The sequence below is a fragment of the Colossoma macropomum genome, unplaced genomic scaffold, assembly GCF_904425465.1.
Source record: "Colossoma macropomum unplaced genomic scaffold, Colossoma_macropomum, whole genome shotgun sequence".
Lineage (NCBI taxonomy): Eukaryota > Metazoa > Chordata > Actinopteri > Characiformes > Serrasalmidae > Colossoma > Colossoma macropomum.
In genome coordinates, this window is record NW_023494789.1 from 24,014,416 (window position 1) to 24,030,775 (window position 16,360).

A 16,360-nucleotide genomic window follows, 5' to 3' on the forward strand; every position below is an offset into this window, starting at 1 on the left:
GAAAACAATACTCGTTTGGTGTAATAATAGTATAAATATCACAAATGAAAATAACTCATCACTGAAAAACGGAGCAAAAAAATGTGGCCCTTTAGAGCCTCTGGAACTCAATACCTTAGCATGGGGGAAGTTCCTCTTATGGATTAGATAACATTGCTAGCTACCAGAATTACTCCAAATCAGATGTTCTCAAACACGATCCTCAGGACGATCCATATTTTTGCTCCATTCATGTGTGCAGCAATGTTGGTTGGAGTAAAAATCTGGACTGTTCGGAGGTCACGGATGACTAGTCTGAGGAAATCACTGCTCTAAAAAAAATATGCTATCGTTTTCCCCATTGAACTTTTCTAACCTCACAGCAGTAACTATGGAAGAATGCATTTGTGGGCGGAGGCTGGAGAGACCAACTTATATATGATTAAGCTCTAAAAATCATGCACTGTATTACAGTGATGTCAGTTTCATCTGAGCAGGACAGACCAGCACACACAAATTCGAGCCCCTTTCACACATGAACTTACACAGGAATTTTACGGTAATTAAACGGGAAGATATTCAGCGTGAACCTGAGCCGGTGTCAAAATCCTGTAAAGTTGATGCAGAAATTTACCTGCACACGATCCAGTGCAACAACGAGAAATACAGCAATGTCTAAATTACAGCTGGCAAAGCTGAACGCTGCCTTTTTATTTTCAGCTAAATTTTTGGTTAAGTTTTGTAGAGGACATCACCTTCTGTTCACTGGGATTCTCGCGGCATATAGGAAAATGTGCATTCAGGTAAAATACTGCTGCACACATGTAAGCCCGAACATTACCAGTATAAAAGCATCTTGTTAATGTCCCGGCATTTGAGTGTGAAAGGGGCTAAACAGTCACACACAGCTGATCATTCTGTGTTAGTGTACATAAATAGACATCTGATCTGCTTCTGTGTTTGATTGTCGGAGCGTAGCGGCTAGGAGTCAGTATCACTCTTTTCCTTTGGAGTGTTTTATTAATTGACAAGCTTTACAGAACGCTGGTAAAATCCCCTTCAACCTAATGAGAAACTGTAGAAGAGACTTAGTTTATATCACAATACCTACATTTAGAACCAGTTATTCATTCAACCTAATGAGAAACTGTAGAACAGACTCAGTTTATATCACAATACCTACATTTAGAACCAGTTATTCATTCAACCTAATGAGAAACTGTAGAACAGACTCAGTTTATATCAATACCTACACTTTTCATTAACTCATTCAGTCATTCATTAAGTTATTCTTTCACTCTAAATGTAGATATTGTGATATAAACAGAGTCTGTTCTACAGTTTCTCATTAGGTCGAATGGGGGGTTTTACCAGCGTTCTGTAAAGCTTGTCCAACCTCACAACAGTTTCTATAATATGTGGGCAGAGCCTGAAGAGGACAGTTATGTTGTTCTCTATTCTGTTCAGGGAGTGCTTCTCTGAGAGAGTTACTTGTAATGGAGCTTTTTATGGATGTGTTTCAAGTGTGTGAGAGCTGAGTGTATCTATGTGTTTGGGAGTGTATGGCAATATACAGCACTGTGCAAAAGTCATAGACACTGAAGCAAACTATTTAAAACTATTTATAAGGGAAGCAAGTCTGTCCTGTACCTGACCAGTAAAAACTCCATAATATTAGAATAAATACAAAGATAAATACAGTAGTCAGTTAGAATGTGGTGTTGTCAGTAAAGTTATGAATATGTAAGTTTGAAGAATATATTGAGAAGAACAGGTTTCGCTCCTGACTTCTCACAGCACTCCAAACATCGCATTAATTTGTTCAAATATTAGCGCAAATAATTAAATAACTGCGATCAGGTGATAATGTAATAAAAAATTAATAAATGCAATTTGTGACCGGGATACTGACACACAATCAATACTTGTTATGTTAATAGTATTGTATTTGTTTTAATGTTGGTGTTTTTCTATGTGAATAAACAATTCGCAGATAAACAGCTTTTTAATTACAATTTTCTCAGGCGTCTAAAACTTTCGCACAGTGCTGTATCTAAGTGTGTGTGTGAGAGAGGAGTGTGTGGAGGTGGGAGTGTTGTATCTGCTGAGACGTGCTGCCAGAAATCGCGAGCGTCAGCGTTAAGAGGCCACACAGACATTTCCTTCGATTCCTCCTGAAGTGTCAGCTGCAATTGTGTCTTTTACAAAAAGAGCTCTCAGCACAGATAAACACTCCACACAACCACTCTCAGGATTTGAGCCCCATTCGCGCCATGAGCTGCTCGTAGACTGTCCAGGCCATAGCCGCCATCAGTGTCCTCCTCAACGACCGAGGAACAGCCCCTCGAAAAAAGCCCCGGAGACCATGCTCCTGAGAGAGAGTGGGAGACAGAGAGACAGAGAGACAGAGAGAGAGAGAGAGAGAGAGAGAGAGAGAGAGAGAGAGAGAGAGAGAGAGAGAAGTTAAGGAAAAAAAAAAGAGAGTTAATACATTCAACAAAAGCACAGACAAAATTCAGTTTCTATTTTTAGCTATGATCATGTACTTTAGTCCACGTTTACAGACAACAGTCAATCATACGGTGTCAGAAACCACAATGTTTATTAGAGATACTGAACAACTAATACACTTTGATGCGAGGCAATTAGTGCCCTTAGCACTACACTAATTTGGAGGGGTATAAGCTTCCACTGAAAACTTCTGCTAAAACTAAGGAATTCAAATTTAATAAAACATGTTCATATGGCGCTTTTTACAGTGGACATAGGCAGCTTTACACAAATCCAGGTTCCCAAATAAGCAAGACAAGCATAAGAGCAGCAAGGAAATTAACCATGGAACCAGAAGAAATGAACCAACACTCAAAAGAAAAAACTCCCAAAGAGCATGAGGAACCACTGAGAGAAACCAAGACTCAGAAAGAAACTGGGCCTACGCTACATGATTTTTTTGCCTGATTTTAAGCCTGATTTGCCCCTTTGCAACAAATTGTCACAATCTGAAGCGATTTTTCAGGTCAGGAGCTCGATCGTAAGCGACTAATGGCACGGATGATCTGTAGTGTGAGACGAGAAACGAGTGAATCTTTAGTTTTCAGATCGAACTCTGGAGTGATCAGAGGCCCTGCAATATTAACAAACATATTTGATATTCACGACTCCTGCAGTGTGAGACTGTCAACTCTGTGAGTGATTCAAGCAGCCCATCAGAGAGCTTGCGAACCTCCTGAACAGCAGAGCAGAGACAGAGGAACTGTGTGTAAAACACAGGTAGACAGCAGCCAATATCATGTTTATAATGTTTATCATGTTTATCATGCTGGATTCAGTCGTCAGCTCACTCTCTTTACACTTTCAGCTCAGCTGCCAGTGTGTAGTGGAATATTTCTCTAGCTCTCACTGTGATATCAGCGTTTCTCAGCCCCATTAATTTTCCCAGTTTGTGCTTTCGTTGGGCATAAAAGCACAAACAGGTCCAGCAATCTTAGTTTTATTTGTGTCATGTCATCTGAGGAGATCAGACAGTTTGAGTTGTTATTCATAACCCAAACTCGTTATGTGTGTTATTCTATCTCTTTGCCCAGTCATCTAGCACGAGTGCCCTCACGAAAAAAAGACAAGAAACTCTGCAACAAACTAACGTTAAATGCTCTCAGTTTTAAAAATCGAGGAAGAACCACTAAGGGGAACCAAGACTCAAAAGAGAAACTCCTCTGCTGGTCAACACCAGATAGCAAAACAGTAACACCTAAGCAATAACAGTTGTGAGAACAATGAATGAAGAGACAAAGAGAGTCTAATCATTAGAGTTCAGATTAATGCCTGGCTCGCACTACAGGATCATCAGGACGATTTTGAGGCTGATTTGCTCCTCCCTTCAATTGGAACCGGTCTCCCGATGTCAGGGTGATCTTAAACGATGATCTTCCCAGATTACCCTGTGCTGTGGGGTATCTATAATCCAATCTTTAATCCTCCAATCTACTCCTGATCCAGTTGGGGCCCTGACTGACCCTCATAAATATTAAACATATTCATTATTTGCATTGTTGTAAGCATGGTGGATAAGTCGAGAACTAAGTGGGCTACGGAGAAGGAGGGATAACATGAGTTGTGTCACCCGCATGTGACGTGAGCTGTCTGCGTAAAAAGCGACACCACCAGCACAGCAATAGCTTTGCTGTTATCTGTCATGTTTATTTAGATCTATTTAGATTCACATTAGTTTTCGAGAAACTTTCTCAGTGAAGCAGTTTGCGAAAAATCCCAGCTGTCACTGGTCAGGACTTTTGTTCGCATGCATAATCTAAAAGTGTGTGGTGTTTTATTCAGGGCAGACTGTCTAGTGTAAAGACTCTGATGACTAACAACGATCGAGGACGACATCAAAAATCAGGTCCAGGCATAAGCAATGAAAAGAAGAGAACTTCAAACACCAAAGATGACACACTTCATTCTGGGGGTTTATAACAGACCTCAGTGTGAAAGTGTACTTACGGAATAAACAAAGCGGATGGCGTCGCTGGTCCGGCGGTACAGCGCTGGGCTCACCTGCATGTGAGTTTTCACCACATCGGCCGGCTGCGTGACTAACGACGCTAAGATTCCCGCTAACACCCCACAACCGAAATTCACCACTGGGGCCAGGCCTGATGAGCTGATCTCTGATACACAGAACAGACAGGAGCAAACAATGTTTAAAACGCCACTACACTAAACACTGTCTACTTGGGGTGGGCAATATGTTAAAAAAATTATTTTGTGGTACTTCAAAACATTTTGACGATACATCACAATATTTATTTTTTCAGACACCTGATAAGCTGGAACAGAGAAGAAAGAGCCAGTAGTACTATCAAAAACTGGAACACAGTGATTTTTCTTCAATATTTGGCACTAAATCCAGTTAAACAGGACTAATTTTGCTTTCTTTATAATGAATCATGCAGTTGGTCAGTGTCTACAAGTACTGACGATACACACAATATGCTCAGAAAAGCATACTGTATTGTATGATGACATAATTTATCACAATAACAATATATACTGTCACACTGCTCAGCTCTGCTATAGCACTACAGGTAACCGTAAAAGCCAGAAATGTATGGAAGCATCACCAGATAAATCCTAACAAAAAAAAAATGGTACAAATAAATTTGTATATTTGTAATTAAATTCTTATTATGGATATATTAAAACCTATTTTTCTACACTATTTAAAACACTGCTCTTTAGATTGTATGAACATTATCATTATGAACGGGCCAATATAAAATGACTTTAGTGTTCATGTTAAGAATGTTTTATATTCTTCTCCCAGATATTATTTTAGGCATATTAGGTTTAACAACATGCACTTCATGGCTGAAAATGGAAACAAACTCATTAATGCCATTTGGTCTACTAATATTGACGTGCACTTATCCACTCAATATTTATACACAAATTACACAGTTGTCCTTATTTAATTTTGCATATTGTTGCAGTCGGATCTCCGTTGTGTCTTTACACCAGGTGTTCTTCACATTGTGTGCACATTTCATGATTAAATGCACCAACAGAAATGATCCAAACTGACTAAAATGTCAATACATCAAGTTACTTCAATGTCAGTGATGTTTTTTTCCTTCTCCTGCAAACTTACATTAAAGACACAAGGCTTTGCTCAGAGAGTGACAATATGTAGAGACTTAAAAAAAGAAATTATATATATATATATATATATATATATATATATATATATATATATATATATAGCTGCAGTCTCGACCTCCATTTTTGTAGTTTTTGACATTTTGAAAATGCCATTTTGGAATGAGTTTTTTTTCTGACAACAATATACAGCGTGATTCAAAAAGATTGATCCGATTTCAAAATGATTTATTTCACTAGTAAATCATTACAGAACAATGCAGTAAATTGTAAATGGTTTAAATGGGCATAAAGTTTATTATGTAATTTTACAAGTGCTCAATATGACGTCCTCCAGTTGTACGGACAACATCAACGCAATAGTCAAATTCATCCCATACTCGATTGAGCATGTCGGGTGTCGCTGCACTCACAGCTCTTTTAATGTGATTTCGCAGATCATCCAGTGTTGTGGGACCAACGACAAATGCTCTGAGCTGATGGAGGTTCACTGCTGACATAAATCAGATTCACTCTTATTGAAGTGGCGAAACGCTTTCTGCTGAGGGATCGCCATCTCCAGTGACAGTCAGAAGCTCTATGACCCCCTCTTTCGTATTGGTATGTGACTGGTTCCTAGGTGCCTCATGGTTGTAAAAATATGGCGCTTTGAAATCGGATTAATCTTTTTGAATCACCCATATAATAGACAATACATAACAATCTAATAAAAACAGTATGTTCTGACCATGTGGCAGAGCTCGTTTAGCCTGGCTGTAGAACATAACGTAGATTCCAGAGAATGGAGCGTCTCGGAGCAGTGTGGCTGTCAGGCCGGAGTAAAGCGCCCATGGACCCTCTGTCTGACACACACTTCTCAGAGCCCCGAAAACGCTCACATAGTTATACCGCCCACTCTGAAACACACAAACACATTTTATATGATTCAGAGCCTAAAACTAAACAAGTCTGTCCCAAAACATAAAACACAGAGAACAGACATTTAAACTACAACAAAGAAGAATCTACTGATCGGTAGTATATTGGTTAAAATCCTTTCTCAGGTTTGGGTTTGGTCATAACCGTTACGGTATGCCCAAAATGGGTATAGTCTGGTACTCCACTTTGCATCTGAGGCAGCAAACATGGCAAAGAAACTGAAGCTGAAGCTTTTGTGCCACCTTAAAATGGAAGAATCTAGCAGTTACAATCAGCTTATACAGGTGGCTGCTGCTCCATTTAAAGCCAGTGTTACACTACTTGACTTTTACCCTGATTTTAGCCCTGATTCTCAGTCTGGCTGAGTCTGGGCTGGTTGGCTCCAGTCTGCAGATTTTGGGTCAGTTGGAGTCAAGCAGTGTGTGAGCAGCACAGACTCAGATTTCAGGCCTCCCGAACGAGTGTGCGAGTCACAATATTTCAGTCACCCAAATAAATTTGCAGAAACCAGTCAGAAAGTGTGAGACACCAAGTCTGTTTATAATCTGTTACGACTTTAAAAGTCATGTAGTATACCTAAGATGGAGGTGGAATGGAAAATTCAAACAAAAAGATGCCAAATATTATTTGAACCACAGTGTTATGTGGAAATATATTCCTAATGATAAGTTAGTCTGGCAGTGATGGTCAGCTAGGAGATTAGCGTCAGAGACCTCAGTGCTCACCTCGAATCGGGTTTTGATGACGGTAACAGGCAGCATGGCGATTCCGGCCACGCAGCGCGCCCCGGCACCCAGCAGCACTGCCTCGCCTGCGTTCGGGGCTCGGTCCTCAAAAAAGTGCTGCTTCAGCGAATAAAACGTACTGAAATAAATACCCACACCTGGAATACAGCGCATAAACGACTGCAGAGGGGGAGAGGGGAAGGGAGAGAGAGAGAGAGAGAGAGAGAGAGAGAGAGAGAGAGAGAGAGAGAGAGAGAGAGAGATGGGTTAAGTCTTCATGTAGGTCAATTCGATTTATTTTACACCAACAACAAGGATGCATATTACACACTCATGTTACATAACAGCTGTTACATCACAAATCTTAGTAACATTAAAGGAATCATGCTTCCATTCCTGTTGCAGAACTTGTACATCTTAAAGTGATATGTACCTCAAATACAATCACTCAAGACACATTCGGTGTCTAAAGCTTGCTTCTTTAGTTTTAGTGCTGGAGCCAAGAGGCTAATGTAGTTAACAAATAATGGAAGCTTATAGCCCACCAATTAGCATGGTGCTAATTGCATGCCTAAATCATCACTCTTGCCTTGAAGTGTGACTAATAGACTTGATTATGTGGTTTCCAACACCATATGACTCACTAGCCATGTTTACATGGAGCCTAATAATCCGACTAATAGCTCAATCGGAATAGAATGCCTGTATCTGCTTACATCCCTAATCAGAAAGTTTAAGTACGCTCTGCTCATGTGTGTTCGTGTCATAGTGACGCGAACACACATGACAAGAGCAGAAACTGGTCTGCAGAGGAGACGAAGTTTATGCTTTGAGCTTGACGAACATGACGCTCTGAATAAGTACATGTGAAATACATTTTCCTGAATCTGACATAATTTTAAAGCAATTAAAAACACAAGCACTGCCTACTGCTGCTCGTCTCACTCTAACTGGATTCACGTGATGTTCGCTGTCATGGTAACGTGTACACGTGTACGTATGCACGTAATTCTGGATCGGATTTCTTGTAGTTTGCATGTAAACAGACATTTTCATCAGATTGTTGAGTAGAGTGAGATATAAACACCTCAGTCTGAATCTATAATCGCAATGAATTCAATCAGATTGGCAAAATTCTTTGCATGTAAACACAGCCAGTGTTATCTATAAACATAGACTAAAGTATGTTAACATAACATAGAAATAACATAAAATAGAGCAGCCATTGTTATTTTGTCTGTACTTTAGTCTGTTTTTTGTTTTTGTGGTGAATAGGTGATGATTAAGTCATGGAGTTAGCACTATGCTAACTGGTAACTGGTGGGGAAATATGCTTTACTAAGCATATTGTGGATATCGTCAGTACTTAAAAGACACTACCTATGTTTCATTACAAAGTGAGCATAATTAGGCCTGTTTAATTGAATTTAGAGCAGTGCAGTTTGTGAAACACTGAATAAGTTTCACTGGTTAATATTATTAATATTATTATGGCACTAAAGGTTTTATTTTGTCTGTTTCTACTATTATTAAATCTCAGAAAAAACAAAATATTGTAATGTATATTTTGTATCACAAAAACATCTTGAAATATCATTATATACGTTTTTGCCACATCGCCCAGCCCTACTACAGACACCAAACATTTCTTGGCTGATCGATGATGTTTGGGGTAAGACGAGAAATAAAAGGACAAGAGGTAACGGATACTCACTGGAGACACACCCTTCCACAGACCGAACAGCCTCTCTGTACGGACCACCGTAATGAACACACTCAGCATCCCCACCTTAGGAGACCTGAAAGAGAGAGAGAGAAAAACAGAGAGACAGAGAGAAGTAAGTGATAAGGTACTGATAATTAATACGTAACACATGCACATACTGCCTGTTATAGGTCTGGGGTTATCTAGAACTTATAAGAATTTCAGTAAAGTAAGAACAAACCGAAAGCACACGCTGAAATTGTGGCTCAAAGTTTTAAACATCTGAAAAGTGTGAGTACAGAGTTCAACAAAAACATTTGGTACACATCCCTAGATGTTTACAGACATTTCTAGACATGGGTAAATGTTTCTAGATATTTCCAGACATTTGTAAACAGGCACTGATATTTCCACACAGTAAACCATTCCAAGTGGTGTGTTTCTTTACACAGGTAGATGTTTTCAGATGTTTCTTAATGTTTGCTAACATGTGTAAATGTTTCTATATTCGAGTAGATGTTTCAAGATGTTTCTAGATGTTTCTAGATAAAGACAGACAACTGTAGATGTTTCTTGATGTTTGCTGGCAGATGTAGATGTTTCTAGATGTTTGCTGACAGGTTTAGATGTTTCTAGATATAGACAGATGTTTGTAGATAACTGTGTGTGTATTTCTAGATGTGTCTACATGTTGTGTTTAGATGTTCCTAGATGTTTGCACATGTTTCTAAAAGTTTCTAAATGTTTGTAGATGTTAGTGTGAGCTCACCCTGGACTGAGGCTGTTCTGCAGCGTCTGCAGGCGAGTCTTGACCAGGTCCAGAGGCTGGAACAGCAGTGTAGAACAGGTTCCACTAAGAGAACCACACATAAACGCCTTCAGAGCAGGGTGAGCCTGAGAGAGAGAGAGAGAGAGAGAGAGAGAGAGAGAGAGAGAGAGAGAGAGAGAGAGAAATAAGGGGATGAAAAGCAATTTTATCATTTAACAACAAAATTATGTGCATATGCATTCTAAATCACAGTAGTTCCATGAATGGACAGATAAGAAACGAATATATATTAATTAAACAAAATCTGCACAATCCCAGCACAACATTAAATAGAGATGGCACCGATCCAATACCAGCACCATCATAGGGCTGATATCTGATCCACTTTTTCTGCTGATATCAGAAAAAAAACCAAAACAAATCTGATTCTGTTAACAAAGCGAAGTAAAGTAGGTCACTGAAACCAGCAGCCAGCTATGAAGAGCTGGATAAATATTATACTACAATTACAATTACTCTAATTTTACTGTAAATTGTCTACTTTTGCACACATTTGCACTGTTCCTCTGATAGTTGTTTTTTTGGTAAAAAATGTACTGAATATAAAAACTTTCACACTGTTAACTATTCAGATTGAGTGGTTTCAAAAAGATACTTTTAGTTCTTCAAAACTGCTTAAAAAGCTATTTTTTCTTAACATAAGAAAAACACATCAGATCGGAATTGGTATCAACCAGTACCAGAGACGTTCACAAGTCCACAAGAGTCTTTGAGGTGTGAATCCCAGTCGTGAGTCTTTAAGGAGCAAGTCTGAGTCGAGTCTTTGAGGTGCGAGTGGAGCCTTTCAGTTGTGAGTCCAAGACGAATCTCTGGGGCACGAGTCAGAGTCAAGTCACAAGTCACTTAAGGGCAAGTCACAAGTTAGTAAGTTAGTTAAACGCAAGATGCGCAGCAACTCCGTGAATGTGAGTCTGAATAGCGAGTTAGTAAAAGAGACTCTGAGCAGCGAGTCAGTTAAGTGCGAGTCTGAGTAGCAAGTCAGTTAAGTGTGAGTCTGAGCAGCGAGTCAGCTGAGGTGAGACTAAGTCAAATTGCAAATAAGTTCAAAGCGAGTCTCTGAGTCAAGTTTCTGGAGTGCAAGTCAAAAGTCATTTAAGGGTGAGTCAATTTGTCAAAGTCAGTTAAGGGCGGATCATGTTGCCAGTCAGTTAAGTCAAGTTGTTGGTCGGTTAACAGTGAGTCTGGGTCGAGTAATGAGTTTGTCAGCATTCAACTTTTGTGCGATTCAAGGCTAAGTCACTGACTCGAGGCCCAACTTTGAGGTTTTTGTATCAGTAATGGAAAAAGAAAAATGGTCATTGTACCATCTCTAATAACAAACATGTAAAAAAAACAGATACTGACAACGAGTAAACAAAAACAAATAACACTGACCACCGAAGGGACACACACTTTACAAAAGCACAGTAAGCCATGATCGGCAAGATCACGAAACACTGACACACACACACACACACACCCTGAACCTATGTTTACACTGTCACATTTGCATAATCACACACAGGATAAATTTAGGAAGTGCAGCAAAAATCCTGATAACACTCAGTCTGGTTTTACTATACTTGTGAGGACTTCCACAGACTAACGACACCTACACCTAACCCCAACCTTTACCCTAACCTCAGTAACCAAACAGCAATCATTCTGGGGCCTAATGTATAAAACATCATTGAATTTAATTCTAAATGTGTTCAGAAGTAAAACATTTGTTGTAATGACTCTAGCAGACTGGCACTGCCATTTGCTATCACGATTTGTTTGTATGTAAAATTGGAAACTTTTTGACCAGCAAAAAGGTCCTCACTTGTACACAATCTTGTTATCCTACCATTGTGAGGACCTCACTTGGCTAACAAGACAGGCACATACACACACACACAGTAGACCTGATGAAGATGTGTGCAGACAGCTGCCTCACACACACAGGGCAGGATGTCACACTCCATCACACAGAGAGCAAAGCGCGCACACGCACACACACACACACACACACACACACACAAAAACAAACACAGTAAATCAATGTTTCTCCATCCGCTCCTCGGGCCTCAAGACGTTCCACGTTTTTGCTCCAACCAAACTCACAACGTACAGGGAGGAAGCAAATATACAGATCGTCTGAGGGCCCTGAGAGCGGACTGAGAGCCACAGCACTAAAAAAGACAATTCATATCTACACACGCAAATAAACAGAGAAGTGTGAGTGCGCACACTGGTCCCCCCTACCTTCCCCAGGCCGCTGGCTGATTTTGGCTGAGCGTCCTTTTTCTCCTGCATTCTCTACTGCTACAAACAGCATAATAAACAATAAACCCCCAATCACAGCAAAAAAACAACACAACAACACATCACACGGTAACCACCCGTCTGTCTCTTTTCCCTCTATCTCTGAATGATCAAGCCTGCTGAGCAATGCTCGCTCTCTCTCTCTCTCTCTCTCTCCCCTTATTTTTCTCTCTCACTCTGCCCTCTTTCTCTTTTAATCCTCTCTTTCCCTCCCATTCTTTCACCCTTTTTCCTCCAATGCTAAAGCCTGCTCAGCTCTGCTCTCTCTCCTCCGCTGCTCCTCTGTTCCTCTAACTCAATCCTCTCTCCCTCCTTACCTGCCTTTTCCCTCTCCTTTTTCTCCCTCTCTCCCCTTCATTCACTCCATCCCCTCTTTCTCCCCTCCTTTCTGCCTTTCTCTTAATTCTTCTCCTCCTCTCTCTTCTGCCTTCCACAGCAGCTTCAGCTGTTTTAATCCACAAGCCCCTCTCTCTCTCTCTCTCTGTTTTCCCCCAAACACCCTCTCTCTCTCTCTCTCTCTCTGTATATCTCATTCTGTCAGATCGTGTCTATTCAGATTCACCATGACTCATGTACTTGCCGAGGGTGTGTGTGTGTGAGTGTGTGTGTGTAAATGTGGGTCACTAAAAGAGAGAGTGTGTGTTTATGTGTGTGTATATATATATATATATATATATATATATATATATATATATATATATATATATATATATATATATATATATATGTATATGTGTGTGTGTGTGTGTGTGTGTGTGTGTGTGTGTGTAGCGGTGTAGGGCTCTTGCACCTTTAACTGCCAGAGAATTATAACACCCCCATCTTCTAAAACTGGGTTAAGCTTTGTGCTCCCAGCAGCCACTGCAGATTCAGCATGGTCTGCCAGAATTCATCTAGTATGATGAAGAGGATGGAGAAAATCACGACGGCCAACAAGACTAAAGGCTGGTACTCAAATAGTGCGAGCCCTAAAGGCTAGCACAAAAAAAAAGAAAAAAAGAAAAAAGGTGAGAGCCCTAAAGGCTGACACTAAAAGACTGAGTGCCCTAAAGCCTGGCACTAAGAGACTGAGAGCCCCTCCAGCTCATGCACTACACTGAACATGTTGTATATAAGCTGTACACATCTACAATCTGTATAGACCAGCAATATAACTGTATTTCTTTTGACACTCATCACAGAAAATCTTTGTATATCTTATATTTCAGAAATAAAATCTCAAAGGCTCATTTTGATTCTGACCGCAAACTCCGTCTCTGTCCACTTCACCCTCAGTCCAGCTGCTCTACTGCCTGGCAACAACCAATTATCACAAGAACCATCATTATCTCCACCAATGAGCGAACGACTGTGGTGTTTTTTCTAAGCCTGATGGTTTTGGAGTCTGCTTTAAAACTGACAGCGTACTGCTGACCCTGGTGACCTTAAAAAAAACCTAACTTATCCTGCTCACATATTCACTGCAGTGTCCAGTTAGTTTTATCTTTTTTTTTTTAATTTCCATTTCATTTATGCAGTTTGATGTCAAGCACACTGAGCTGCAATCCTGCCCGAACATAACCCTAATCAGATACAGTTTCACATAATTATTACTATTATTATGGTAATAATAATAATAATAATATTTTTATGATAATAATAATAATAATAAATGATAATAATATTCAGCCAATTGACTTAAAAATATTAAAGTTAACACTTTGAAGAAGTTTTATGGATTTTTATTAATGATATTTGTGTGATTGTGTACCAAAAATTATCATAATCATTTTATATGCATGCCCATTTTCCCACCTTACTTCAGAATTAAACAGGCTGTTTTTGTTGTGCCTTCAAGACCGATATAAGTAAATGAGCTTTGTTCTGACTGGCTGCTCAATACCTAAAGCAGGCCAGGCTGAAACACTTCATTTAACTTCAGCATGAATGGGTGGGCTAAACTGCCATAGGATGAATAGGTGGATGTATGTAAATGATTTGTTTTATGTGACATACAGTTAGTAGCTTTTGTACAAAATCATGGGTTGTAAATACTTAATCATTTTTATACAGATAAATGTGCTCGTTTACTCAACACAGAACAGCATACAATGTTTAAGCACTGCTGTTAAATTTTTTAACACCTTTGAACGCCAATATTTTAAATTGTTTCAGAATTAAAGTAGGCTCCTGTGTTAACAGCCAGAAACGTTCAGTTTTCCGTTTTTAGCCGTTTCATTCCATTCGTCTTCACTGTAACGTGAGATAAGGGCCTTTTAAAGCAAGTAATCTATATGTATGAATAACTCACCATCACGACCTCCATGATGGATAAAGAAGATGAAGATGTGGGTGGATGTTGTGGAGAGGAAGAACTGAACTCCCTCACTTCTCTCTCCTTTCTGGCCGTTGTGTTCTCTGTTACAGCAAGACTTTACCTTCCTGAGTGAAAGAAAAAAAAAATTGTATTATTAGGACACAACATCATAACAAATTCATGACACTGACATACAGTGGAGAACAGATGAAGACAGAAAATACAACCCTAATAATTACACAGGAATTCTTCATAATATTGCTGGAAAACGCATCATTTTAATCAAATAACATATGAGTTTGTAATAAAAACTGAAAGTGGCGAAGAGGACTAGCACTACCAAGAGTGAAAGCCTTAAAGGCTGGTACTACCAAGAGTTAAAGCCCTAAAAAACTGGCACCAGAAAGAAAGCTTAAAAGACTCGTACCACCATGAGTAAAACACCCTCAAGACTGACACTACCAAAAGAAAAAAAAACTAGACTAACACTAGCAACAGTCAAAGCCCTAAAGACTGCCATTACAATGAGCAACAGCACCCATAAAGTTCCTGACATTGACATACAGTGAAGGACAGCTAAAGATACAGAACACGACCGCAATAATTACAGAGGATTCTTTCATAATACGGGCCGGACACGTGCAATTTTGATTAAATAACATTTATGAGAGTTCGTACCTGAGTTAACGTTAGTCCACTATTAAGGACCGAAGATGGTGAAGATGACGAGGGGGTGTTTTGGTGCTGTGAGCATCATGCTGCAGTTTGGAGCTTCGAGCTCAGACTGATCTGGACAAAAACACCTAAAACAGAACCAAAAATACACAATAACAGCAGATTAACATAGAACTGAATGGAAAAAACAAGCAAAACAAATGACAGTGTTTAACTTGTTAGAGCTCCGACCTGCAGAGCCGGCTTTTCTAGAACATTCGCGGTTCCGTTAGCAGAGCACAGGCGTTGAGGACATAAGCTAAACGTTTATGTCCTGATTTTCACTACTGTTTATCTAACTTTTCTCTAAAAGTCCGTTTGTCACACACGCTGATGCAACCCTGTCACCTGCTAAACTAGCATGCCGGCTAACAGCGCTAGCGTGGTTGGTGTTTGACGCCGCTAACGACAGCCAGCCTCGCTGAAGTTGAAGTCCGGGCGCGTTTCAATCGACACGCATGTTCCCTGTTTAGGCCGCCTCGAAGGGAGCACGCTTACAGCCGCCATTTTGAAGGTTTTATTGCAGTCACTACGTGAATAAGCATAGCCACCAAAACAACCTGTATTTTTAAAAATATAAATACGGTTTACATTTACATAATTTACATTTTATTCATTTAAAGTCTCATGAACAAGCAAGTGTTTAAAAAGGGTGACAATGTCTAGAAATAAGCTAGATGATCTTGAAATAAGCGCACAACCATCTGAAAATAAGAAATATTACATAGATCGACTAGAATTAAGATAATTTCACTTGACAAGATACTATTTTTTGCAGTGTGCTCTGTGTTGAGCTGAATGATGAATAAAGTGACACCAACACATCAGCTTTATGTAAGGGGGCATTTATTTTCTACACAGGACGGAGGTCACCGTCAGGGTGGAGTGTGTGGGTAGTGGTGCAATAAAAAGCACTTTCTCTCAGCAGATCATGGCCTCCCCTTGTTTTACTCTCTGCTGGCGTGATGATGATGATGATGATGATGATGATATACATTCTCCCCATTTACTGAACCGTATGGAATGCACATATATATGAGAAGAGTGAACCAGTTTCATGGTGTATGTAGTGCACAGAGGTAGGGAGCACAGAGCCATTTGAGATCCAGCCAGAATGAACTCTGACCATAAATTAAAATAATGCATGGCCACAATGTATTAACGCATGGGAACAAGATGCTAATGAATGGCCACGGCTTAGTAAGGCGTGGGAACAAGATTATTAAGTCATGGCCACAAGTTAGTCAGACATGGTA

General features: G+C 39.8%; 1 protein-coding gene across 2 annotated transcripts; it reads right to left on the minus strand.

The window, feature by feature from the left end:
* Positions 1-1,146: 1,146 nt before the first annotated feature.
* On the minus strand, positions 1,147-15,522 carry slc25a38b (solute carrier family 25 member 38b). Of its 2 annotated transcripts, XM_036570618.1 has the most exons (10): positions 15,297-15,522; positions 15,069-15,193; positions 14,385-14,515; positions 12,035-12,094; positions 9,749-9,873; positions 8,989-9,073; positions 7,275-7,454; positions 6,359-6,527; positions 4,477-4,643; positions 1,147-2,350 (listed from the first exon to the last, which is right to left on the minus strand). In XM_036570618.1, exons 4-10 carry the CDS (start codon positions 12,083-12,085, stop codon positions 2,228-2,230), a joined length of 900 nt encoding a protein of 299 aa, XP_036426511.1. In that variant the 5' UTR covers positions 12,086-12,094; positions 14,385-14,515; positions 15,069-15,193; positions 15,297-15,522; the 3' UTR covers positions 1,147-2,227. The 2 variants fall into 2 exon arrangements, with proteins under 2 accessions (XP_036426511.1, XP_036426512.1); XM_036570619.1 differs by lacking the exon at positions 12,035-12,094.
* Between the last annotated feature and the right edge of the window lie 838 nt (positions 15,523-16,360).

Excerpts from the sequence above, each read along its gene's own strand:
- slc25a38b (XM_036570618.1), bottom strand. The coding sequence starts at position 12,085 with ATGCAGGAGAAAAAGGACGCTCAGCCAAAATCAGCCAGCGGCCTGGGG. Across the intron at positions 9,074-9,748 it reads CAGAACAGCCTCAGTCCAGG|GTCTCCTAAGGTGGGGATGC; the intron begins GTGAGCTCACAC and ends TCTCTCTTTCAG. Across the intron at positions 6,528-7,274 it reads TCATCAAAACCCGATTCGAG|AGTGGGCGGTATAACTATGT; the intron begins GTGAGCACTGAG and ends TGTGTGTTTCAG.